The sequence below is a fragment of the Danio aesculapii genome, chromosome 13, assembly GCF_903798145.1.
Source record: "Danio aesculapii chromosome 13, fDanAes4.1, whole genome shotgun sequence".
Lineage (NCBI taxonomy): Eukaryota > Metazoa > Chordata > Actinopteri > Cypriniformes > Danionidae > Danio > Danio aesculapii.
Window position 1 is genome coordinate 14,222,310 of NC_079447.1, and position 12,452 is coordinate 14,234,761.

The following is a 12,452-nucleotide window of genomic DNA, read 5'->3' on the forward strand; positions in this document are numbered from 1 at the left end:
GATTGGGAGAAAGCCAGTTACGGGAACTTTTCTGAGGTCAGAGATGTGCTCCACCTCCAGAGGTGCATGCGGTCACTGTAATGTGGAAAGGGTTCAGACTGACAGTGATTTTATTGCTGGAGGTTATGGAGTGGCTGTGTTGTTGATTGTAGTGGGCTGCTGAAGGCCCTACAGGTTTATATGAGTAGTGCCATTGGCCAGACTTCAGAAAATCCAATCTCAATTGGGATGTAATGTTTGGCATTGAATTAGTCTTCTTGACACACATTTATATTTGTGTACCACTGAAGTTGCTTCGGTTACTAGCTCATTAAAAACAAACCATTGTTTGTATACTATAAAATCTGTACAAAAAGTCAATCCTCCAGAAATCATTCAGATATGCTGATTTGATGTTTAAAATGTATCATCATCATCAACACTCAAAGAAAAGTTGTATTAGCTTATCTGTAGTAGCTTATTCATAATGAGCTGAACAACACAATTATTGAGATTTCGTTGGGACAATTTCAATCCACTTAAATTTATTCAATACGAAAAGTTAACAATCAATTTGTGTTGGGTCAATATGATTGAATTGTGTGGAACCCTGAATTACACTGAAAAAGGTTGTACTGCTTAATAGTTTTGTTGAAGCCATGACATGTATTTACAATTACAAAATTGTGTAATTTAAGGCCCAATCACAATTCTCCCTCTTAGCCCTTCCCCTTACTCCATTCACGTGAAAGGGTAGAGGTGTCCCAATTCTAGGGTTGGGCGATGTCGACCAATTTGGCATCGTACAATGTCTAATGTGAAACATCGCGATGGACGATGTCATCGTCATCGTAGGCGGTGGTGTATTAATTATTTATGAATAATTAATTAATTCATAACGAATTAATTATTTGTAGCCTACCGTTTCAACTACCTGACCCACATGGTCTATGTTTTACCATAACCAAATTATAAACCAATAAGGATAAGTTATACACCTATTACCACCTGTCAATCACTTTTTCCGTAGGACTGTGGCATGAATAGGCAGTGATCTGTGTTGTTATAATGGCTTCAACAACTTGGTTGGTAAAAAAGGTGCACAACCAACAGGAACCAAGCAAAAGTACCTGAGGTTTTTGATAAAATTACAAAGTACAAGCGTGATAGTGAAAGATTGAAGCAGTGTACTGACGCTGTGACACGTTACTTGATAGATATAAAGACCAAACAGTTGTTAGATAGAGATACGAATAATTAAATATCACGTTTAATAACTATAGTGAGACGCGATCCAGCGGTACATCCTTGATAAAGTGTCTGACATGCACTGCTCTCTGGGATGAATGCTGGAGCTCAGACGTTGCAGCGTATGACAGTGTTTGTGTGTGTGTGTGGTCACGTGAAGTGCGTTTTCAGTGGTATAGTGTAGACGGAGAGATCTTTTCAGAAATGCTATGTGAAACGCCAGTGTGGACGTGGATCAATTTCGTTTTAAAATGCCACTTTAAAACTAAGACGTATAAGTGTAAACAGGGGCCTAAGGCTGTGAAGGGGGCAGGACAGAGGTTCGCAATGCCGCCTCAGCATCGTGATGTCTATCGGCCATCGACGATGGATGATGGCATCGTCTATCGACCCAACCCTACCCAATTCTCTTTAGCTTGTAGACGTAGGGCTAAGAGGAAGGGCTAGATAGCCCTCGAAACTAAGATTTTTCAGGACCACACTCAAAACCAAGGGGTACAAAAATTTCCCAGAAAACACCATCTACAATGGCAGCATGGCTGCAAACGGAAGTAAGCAGATGCACAAATTAGTATTTTTTGTCATTATTATGAATTTTTACAACTAACAATCACGTTGTAATACATTCATCACTGCGTTCATGTTTTGCCGTCATGCTTAAAAAAATGCTAAAATAAAAATCAGCTAAATTTAATAAAATCTATCATTCATAATAATAACAACTCCTGTAATCCCACAACATACTTTCACATCTGTCACTCGATGACACTCGAATACCCTGTCAGAAAAGTCTAGAGGCTGGGAATGAGCTTTTTACAGTGTCTGGCATAATGTTAATGTTGTTATTGTGTGTTTACATAGACGAATATGGCCATGGTGTAAATGCACAGTACAGTTACGAGCTTATTGTCACATTATATCATTATGATAACATGATATCATTGCCTTCAGTGATTTCCATAAGATGAACACCAAAAAATAATGTAACTGGAATAACTACAGCAGTCGTGATCATCGATCTCATATGTAGTACGAGATCGCGATGACATATGATGACGTGTGCAGGTGCTGTAATGTTGTCCAATTTTTAGGGGGAAATTTTGAAGCCCTTCTCCTTCACACTCTGTTTCAAGGGCCGAGGGGGAGGGTACAAAAATAGAATTGGGATTGGGCCTAATACTTTTCATTATTGACACTTAAGGTCAAATTAGATTTTTTGTACTGAATAAGAATATTAATTCCTTTGGAAAATAAAACACCCCAAACTGTAATATATGCATGTTAGTCTGAGCATTAATAGGCCCAAATAAAGCCTGACTTAAAATCATTCATCAACTATGCTAAAGTCTTTAAATGATAGATCATAATAAAGCAATAATTTAACATGTGATACATTCCGTGTCTATGACTTGTAAGCAGGAGTATGTGCATACCAACAATTTGACACTCCCTGGTGATGTTAAAGATCCAGGAGGACCTGGTTCTCCTTTCTGTCCAGGCGGGCCCTGAATACCGATGGTCCCTTTATCTCCAGTTTTCCCTCTTTCTCCTTGAACTCCTCTTTCGCCTGGAATCCCTGGATCTCCCTGCAAAACAAAGGCAGGATATACAGTAAATAACATCACAGCACAAAGAAAGCTGTTTCAACCTTAACTTCAACTCTTGACTGTATTTCGTAATATGCAACATCTTGAAGATTTCTGGCCTATACAGTAAAACATTTATTAGTTTTGTTTTTATATTTTTCTTGTAACATTACAGCTATTGCAACACATTAACTTCAATTAGTGGCTAAAAGTGTTAAATAATAACATACATTCAGCAGTCACTTTAACTGCTTGTTAACAAAATATCTAATCAGCCAATCACATGGCTGCAACTCAATCCATTTAGGCATATGGACATGGTCAAGATGATCTATTGAAGTTCAAATGGTGCATCAAAATCGGGAAGAAGGATAATTAAAGTGACTTTGAATGTCATGTTGTTGATTCCAGATGGGCTGGAATTTTTGCTGAAATTGCTGAGATTTTCATGCACAGCCATCTCTAGGGTTTAAAGACAATGGTCAGAAGAGCAAAATGGCTAATGGCAGTTCTTTGGATATAAATGTTGATACAAGTAGTCTGAAGAGAACGGCCCAATGAGCCAGTAGAAAGACAGCAGTAGCTGAGTTCTGCAGAACATACAACATACAGTTCTAGCCTTGAAGCAGATGAGCTACAGCAGCAGAAGACACACTGGTTACACTTCTGTTAGCTGAGGCTACCTAGGGGTTACCAAAACTGGACAATAGAAGACTGGAAAAAGTTTAACTTCAAAAAAGTCTGATGAGTTTTGATTCCTGCTGAGATATTTGGACTGTAGGTTCAGAATTTACAGTAAAAAACATGAAAGCATGGATCTAGTATGCCTTATATCAACAGTGTGGTGCTGTTGTAATGATTTTGAAGATATTTTGAGCTCCTCATTACAATTTGAGCATCATTTAAATGCCACAACCTACCTCAGTTGTTGCTGACTATACCGTATCCATGCCTTTATGACTACAGTATACTCATCTTGTGTTGGTGCTTTCCAGCAGGATGACAAGCCACATGTCATAAAGCTGTAATCGTCAACATAATAGTGAGTTCACTATACTCTAATCCTTCACAATCATCAGATCTCAACCCTACAGAGAACCTAGTTAGATGTGCTGCTGGTTGAATGATGCTATCATGTCAATATGGACCAAAATCTCCAGCACCTTTTTTGAATTGATGCCATGAGGAATGCAGTTTTAAAGGCAAAAGGGGATCCAACTCGGTACTAGCCAGGTGCACTTGTTGTATAAACATTTTTGATGATGTAGTAAAAAAATTAAAACTAAATATAAAAATCATACCCGTTCTCCTTTGGTACCTCTGTCTCCAGGTCTGCCCGTGGCTCCCTGTTTAAACACAAAGAGAGAGAAAAGAAAAAAAAGGATACAATCAACATTTTTACATTTTATTAATGAAAGAAATAATATAAAGAATTATTTTTCCCCAATAGACCATTTCAATGTGGTCATGTCATTGGCCCATGAAAATTTCCTGCTTGTTATCAAACTATTTCATAACAGTAACAAGAGGCAATTCAATCACAACTTAATGTTATAACAACTATCATAACATTATCAGTATGTGGATCTTTTTGCATTCTCATAAGCTATAAAAAATAAAAATGTAAAACAGCAAACACTTTGGGACCATTGTTTTTGTTTACATCCCTCAAAGGGTTCTTTAAGGTGAGTTTGTCAGATTTAGCAAAAGCCTAAATCATACATTTTTTCTTTTAGGTCCCCATAGCAATCCGTCACAAACACATAGAGTTAAAGCACATTATTTTTCATAGAATACTTCTAAAACACATTAGACCATAGAAATTATTTGGCTGCTTTAATGTCCCAACTTCCAGTTATTCAGTGGAGAGCGGAGCAAGAGAGAGCTCTGTGGATTTACAAATGACCATTTTCTCCCCAAACTCATCAAAGCCCTGAACCTCTGGACGTTCCTCTCTTCTCCATCTCCTCTGAGAGGACTCTAAAGAGAAACACCTCTCATTGTACTCCAAAACCACTCTGGCATTTCTCCCTCCCTTCGCCTTCCCATCTATCTGTGCTCCTCTCTCGCATCACGGCTCCCACTTGCTCCTCGGGGAACATCTCTGTATCAAATTCTCCTGCCGGATTACAGCAGCCGAGCAAAAAAGAAATGCAATCTAGCCTTCGTTTCTAAAGCGGGCGGCACTTTGTGAAAGCATCCTCAACCATCTGCTTTCATCCACACCCCCATCAATGTCTAACACTCTCTCCTTCTCTCTATTCCCCGGCTCCTGATGAGGAGAGCTTAAAGCCATCACCGTGCCCACTGAATTGTGTTTCCCTCAGCCCCTGCCATAAAAGAGACAAAAAAGTATGAAACTGAGATTTCTGGGAAACTTCCGTCCTGCTAGATGGCACTGTTGCACCACCGAATGAGAGAGAGAGACGGCCATCTGTGAGCAAAACCGGGAGGAGGGAAAGAAAATAGAGGAAATCTCAATGAGTGGTCCAACACCCCGCAAACACGCAGTCGTGCCATTTGAGAAAATGGTGACGTGAATGAAAGTGAAAATAAGGTCGGTGAACTTCCTGCAGGTGATCTGCTCCCAGTTGAACCTTGACTCATTCAGAGAGGGTGTTTAAGGGGCAATAGATGGACCACTTGTCGAAACACTGTGCTTTAAAACCCTTTGCTGTCTTTGCTCAGTTCTGCTCTCATACTGTTGTGAACCATGTGAGATGTAAAATGTCGAAAACGATGCCATGAATGATAATTGTTGTTGTTTTTGTGGAACTGAAAATGTTCAAAATATTTTTTCTATATGTATTAATTATTATAATATAATATAAAATATTATATACTGTTTTATGCAAAAAATTGGGCACCCCTCTGTGGCTGCATAATTATGTGCTCTTTCTTTAAGAGAGAAGATCACAGTGATATGCCATTCGGTTTCTAGAGAAATAATCATCTTTTTCAGACTGAAATCCATAGTGTAGAAGTATTGAGATGTCTGAGATTAAATTGAAACTGAAAATGGGCTATGCAAAAGTTTGGGCACCCTCTCTTGAGTGAATTTCAAAACCTGTAGTCACTTATTGCTGATTGATTACTACACAAAATTGATATGAGTGACTCCAATAACCAATAATGAAACAGAATATTTAGGATAGCTGACTGCTAGTTGTGCTTCTCCTTATTGTGAACTCAAAAGAACTTCCCAATGACCTTAAAACTTGGATAATTTACCAACATGCATTAGGAGAAGGATGCAAATAGCTATCACAAAGGTTTAAAGTCTCTATCTCCACAGTCTGAAATATAGTAAGAAAATGGAAGGCCACTGGAACAGTTCTCGTGAAGGAACCATGTTTGCTAGACCAAGAAAAATATCTGAAACGCAAAGGCGAAGAAGGGTTAAAATGCTCACAGACAAATCACAGACCACCTCCAAAGAGCTCCAGGAACATTTTGCTGCTAATAATGTCATTGTACATCATTCCACAGTTCAGCACGCTCTTCACAAAGATCAGCTCAATGAAAGGGTGATGCAGAAGAAGCCAACAAGAAGAGTTGTTTAAGGTATGCAGAGGCTCATCTGGACAAGCCTGAATCATTTTGGAAAATATACTGTGGGCAGATACCACAACCATAGCTGCTTTGTGTTGACTTGCATTGCATCTTTTGATTAAATAAATGTTATGTCAGAACTGAAATGTTGCTTTTTCCCTAGGGTATAAAATATATTAAATGAAATTGCTGGTTTAATAGGCCAGCAGGATATGACTTGCAATTATGCAAATTATCAGGGGTGCCCAAACTTTTGCATACAACTGTAATTATAAAGGTTATCATAAAACTTAACTTAAACATCAAAAACAAGAAAAAAAAAATAGTTGCTATGTTTCCATCCAAAAAATGCAAATTTAATTTATGCACAAAACTGGAATATCGTATAAAAGACATGCAAATAAAGCAGCGTCTCCATTCAACGAGTCAAAGAGAACAAAATCGTCCCTTCCTGAATATCTGGTTCCAAACATTAAAAGTAAAAATTAAATTTGCTGCCGTAGGAGAAGCTGCGTGAATCTTTTCTTCATTTAATAAATTACTTGCACCTCAGAAGACAGTTTGCCGACACGCAATGAATGCGTGGTGACGTTTGACACAAATACTGAAATGGTTTTTAGAATACTGAAGGTGTTTTAGAATGACCAAAACAACATTTCAGATGTTTTACAATGTGATCAGCCTGATGATTTGTCTATTCACACACAATTTTATTACCACATGATGACTTTTCAATGCGCATACTAGAATTTATTTGGTAAAAGTGTTTCCTTCGTAGTTTATGCACATTTTTTTCTTACCGAATAAAAAGTTTAAGCTTCTTTTATGTGCTTTCTCAAATTTTATGTGCATCTTGGTGTTTTCATATCCAAAATGTGCATAAAAATAGGTGGATGGTAACAGAGCTAGTGTCTTTGCAAGTAAATTAATAAATCTGAAGCACTTGTTATTAAACCTGAAAAAAACAACAACTTAGAAATATTACTTTAGCAAACTGAAACAAGTACTAAAATAGGAAAACTAAACCAACATTTAAAACAAAAATAGAAATACTGCCTTGGAAACTAACTGAAAATAAATCAATCAGTCAATTAATAAACAAATAAATACATTGAAGTATTATATTACAATTACTAAAACTGAAGTATGGTAAGTAGGACTATTAATAGCAAATATTCATGACAACAATCTGAGATAAAAGTAATATGAAGTACTAAATGTGCTAAAATAACAACAACAGCAAAAAACTTTATATAAAAATATTTGGAATCTAACCTAAAGTTAATTTAATCTCACAGACATATTATAGCTAAACAAACACTATTAAAATGTTTTCAACCCAGACTCATTTTAAAAACTTACCGCTATATATACATTTATGGAGAGCGCCAAATACGTCCCAGCCGTTTTATGTTTGTTTTGCAGTTTTTGTTTTCGCAAATCCACTAGAGACCGCTGTGTATGCTTTTTTAGATCTAAAATTTCTTACGTGGCTGCCTGCTGTTCTCACATAAATCCACCAGAGGCCGCTGTCGACTGATTGACTGACCGATTGACTGACCCCTCCTTCCTTAAACCCACCCAATAGTGTTTTCAAACGCATTGATTGATCCGCCCACCCCCTTCCCTAAACCCAACCGAGTTTTAAAAAGCAAGCCAGAAAAAGAAAAGCCCTCGCCTGATTTTTACCACGTTTTCAGATTTCACCACATTTTCACCCTGTTATTTACTTGTTTATTTTATTTTTTGGCTTCTGTTTTTGTTTTACTAGCTTTCTGGAACCGTTCTTTACCAGACTCGAACCCCGTCCTCATGTTCAACTCTGCATCTCAAGTCCACCGATTTACATGGTGAGCTACCAGACAATTTGGTAACAGGGGGAAAGCCATCCATACGAAGGTAAGTCAGCTGGTAATCGTGAAAAGAAACGGCATCATACCACCCCGTACCGTTCATTTTAAAGACGAAATGCAGCCATACGTACTTCAGGCCGCATAATTCGTGATCTCTGGAAATGTATATTGGGCTACGTTTTCATAATGAGCCTATGTTGAAAGTTTTCCAGATATCAACAAGCATCAAATAGACATCTCCATGATGTACTTGTGCCATCAACTGAATATAGAGTGTCTGACATAATAAATAATATAAAATTACTAAAACGTAAACCTAAAATTCAGAAATATGAAGATCAAATCAAATACTTCAAAATACTTAAGCAGTACAAGAATACAAAGATACTACAATTACACTGCTACACTGGATTACTGCCAGATTTGGAAGTTACATTATCAATCAACCGGCACCAAATGCATCATGCAAAAACCTCAACCCCTATTCCATTTTATAGAAGATAAGTGACCAGAGCATTAGCAAAGATGGCCACCGAACAAACCGACATCTGACTCATCCCTCCACCTCTTTCTCTCTCGCCTCATTAAGATCTGCAGATGTAGGATGTATTTACCGTGTTTGTCTGGCTGTGACTGAGACTTATATATATATGTGTGTGTGTTTGTGACTCTAATGTATCTGATCTCTGCTGTAAAGTGCAGAAGTGTGATTTGTCGGACAGTTTTGCTGTGGATATGCTTTCTGTTATGACAAGTCATCAGAGAATAGATTTTTTTTGACGTGACGAGGCTTTGGAAACCTTGTTTGTAGGGGACATTTAATTAGTGATCACATGCATTATTCATAATTTAATGGCTCATGGGCAGGATTTTATCCACACTGGAGAGCATTAGCCGTGAGTAAGCGCTCTTATTATTGAAAACTTTACAAGACTAATGACTGGTGTTGGGCTTTTATTTGCTTGGGAAAGAAAGAAATCAAGTGAGACAGAGATAAATGCAGGCCAGCACAGATACGAGCCTTTGTCATCCACTATCCAAACTCGCTGGCAAAACATTAAGGCACACGTTATTAGAGCCTGCATGTATTAAAGTAAAAGCATTCATTTTCTATTAACGTTATAATTTAAGACACATACTGTAAGCCAAAGGTCTCTCATGCATACAGTGTACACTCTCATACCTCGTAGCCTGGAACTCCATCTTTTCCTGGCCTTCCCTGTGGATGACACAGAACATTACCATCAATCTAGGAAACACTTCATTATTTATCATTTCCAAAGTTAATGAGAATTTTTAATTAGCATGTTCTGAGATGCTATTAGGAAACTGCTAAGATAATGGTAGGTTCTCAGAAGCGAAAATATGCAAGCAAGTTACTTCAAAGTTAAAGAATAAAAGCTGCTGTAATTGTACCATCGTTAAGAAGTTCAGAAATGGAAGAAAAGCTGCAAATTGGAGGAATTCAAAGGAAATGACTGAGAAAGATGCAACTGATATTGTTACAATTAAAAGTCACAATTATTTATCCGTTCACCTGTCTGTACTTCAATTTCTCTATCTTTTCATCCAGTCTTATTTGTCCTATTATCCATCCATACATACCCATTTCTCTCCATCCATCCATCTTATTTGTCCTATCATCCATCCATACATATCCATTTCTCTCCATCCATCCATCCATCCATCCATCCATCCAGTCTTATTTGTCCTACCATCTATCATTCATCCAGCCTTATTTGTCCCATCATCCATCCATCTATACCTGTTTCTCTCCATCCATACATCCATCCATCCATCTATCAATCCAGTCTTATTTGTCCTATCATCCATCCATACGTACCCATTTCTCTCCACCCATCCATCCATCCAGCTATATTTGGCCTACCATCTATCATCCATCCAGTCTTATTTATCCTATTATCCATTCATACATACCCATTTCTCTTTATCCATCCATCCATCCATCCATCCATCCATCCATCCATCCATCCAGTCTTATTTTTCCTACCATCTATCATTCATCCAGTCTTATTTGTACTATCATCCATCCATCTATACCTGTTTCTATCCATCCATTTATCCATCCTTCCAGCCCTATTTGTTCTATCATACATACCCATTTCTCTCCACCCATCCATCCAGCCTTATTTGGCCTACCATCTATCATTCATTCTGTCTTATTTGTCATATCATTCATCCATCCATACCCATTTCTCCCCACCCATCTTTCCATCCAGTCTTATTTGTCCTATCAACCATCCATCCATCCCCATTTTCTCCATCCGTCCAGCCTTATTTGGCCTACCATCTATCATCCATCCAGTCTTATTTGTCCTATCATTCATCCTATATCTTTCTTTCCATCCATCCATCCATCCATCCCTCTATCCATCCACCTATCCCTCACTCCATCAATGAATCCATCATCCATCCATCCATCCAATCTTATTTGTCCTATCATCACTCCATTCCTCCTTCCATCCATCCATCCATCCATCCATCCATCCATCCATCCATCCATCCATTTCTCTTCATTCATCAGCCCGCCCATCTGTCCCACCATCCATCCTTCCATCCATGCATCCATCCATTCATCATCCATACCTAATTCTCGCCATCCATCCAACCATCCACCCATCCATCCCTCCATTCAGTCTGATTTGTCCTATCATTTATCCATCTATACCTATTTCTCTTCATCCATCCATCCATCCATCCATCCATCCATCCATCCATCCATATTTGTCCTATCATCTATCCATCTATGCCTACTTCTCTTCAACCACCCACCCACCTATCCATCCATCCATACACCCACCCATCCATCCATCCACCCATCATTTAATCCAACCACCCTAAGATCTCCAAATATAGAAATTTCCTTCTAAGGAACCCAGTTCTTATAATTAACGTGCATCTACACATTTTTGTCTAAAACCCATGTATATTATGTAGGGAAAAACGCATTTAAAGTGAAATTTATTCATGAAAATAAATTCCATAAATATCAGAAGTCGTAACAAAGTCAATATGAAATCAAAACAGTCCCTATTCACATTCTTAATAAAGGTTCCAGGTCTTGCTGTGATGGATTCATCAGTGCAGGTGATTGCAAAGATTTCTGCCTTGAGAAATGTCCTGTTTCATTTAGAAATAAACTAATCTCTCTTGCTTTGATATTTTGTATCGTCTAATGCAACAACGTTCATGCATTTTAAGCATGTCTAAACTGTCCAAACACTTCCTGGAGCCACTATGTCAACTTTGATGCGGTTTACTTTGTATTCGTAGTTGGTTTTTGCAAACTTTGTTCCAATAAGGTTAAGTGTGAACAATTAGGAATAAAGCTAGATAAACTAGGAAGAAATTGCAAAACATCACCTAGAAAAAAAAAAAATCCTCAGGGGAATTCTGTGTATTCAGCTGAAGACATTACGGCTGTGCGAATAACGAAGCAATTATATGAGACCCGTAGAGCCACTGTACTCCTTCAGCGAGACAGACAATCAAACGTTTACCCCAGTGACTGCACTCATTACCACAGCACAAATCAGCTGGGTTTAACACCACACCGCCGAGAAGAATATGAGGAGATTACTCTGTGCTATCAAGTGAGATATTACAGCTGAAAATAGTTGCTGTGGTTTATAGAGAAGGACGCAACATAGAGCTCTGATGTATGCCACTAATATATCACACTATATTAGAGTCAATCGTAGAAATTCAGCTGTATATCTCAGCCTCGTGCTTGTTTATAATGATTTTTAGTCTCAGTGTTCTCGAAACTAATTAGAAGCATCCCAGACTGTGAATCGAAATGGAGACAAGTGAAAATAAAGCCGACAGGAACGTCCATGTCAGAAGTCTGAATCCACAGTGAGTCAAACTGTGAATCAATCATCAGACTAATCAGTTAATTAAATCTGGTCTGCAATTCACGGCTGGATCAAATGATGGATCAATCTGTTATAAGATCACAGAGCTGACAACAGAGGACAGAAACTAATGAGAACTAAATGTTATAGAGGGTGTAGATCACAGTCAGGTGCAGATTTACTGGTAGTTACAGGTTGATCCAGAGACCCCTGGGGGCAACAAAAGAGTTCCAAGAAAAATAAGCAGTTATTATTAAAACGTTATGGATGTCTATTGCTGCTTTTTACAAAACACTTTATTATACAGTTTAGGCCTGTCACAATAACCAATATATTGATTTATCGCACAACACATG

At 38.0% G+C, this 12,452-nt stretch overlaps 1 protein-coding gene across 3 annotated transcripts in view; it reads right to left on the reverse strand.

Moving 5' to 3' along the window:
• Positions 1-12,452, reverse strand: part of LOC130239871 (collagen alpha-1(XIX) chain) — a 278,893-nt gene that overhangs the window by 24,511 nt on the left and 241,930 nt on the right. For all 3 annotated transcript variants that reach the window (XM_056471226.1, XM_056471224.1, XM_056471225.1), the window contains 3 exons: positions 9,402-9,437; positions 4,115-4,159; positions 2,661-2,813 (listed from right to left, as the gene is read on the reverse strand). In XM_056471226.1, coding sequence (XP_056327201.1) covers positions 2,661-2,813; positions 4,115-4,159; positions 9,402-9,437 — 234 coding nt within the window. The remainder of the gene's footprint in view (positions 1-2,660; positions 2,814-4,114; positions 4,160-9,401; positions 9,438-12,452) is intronic.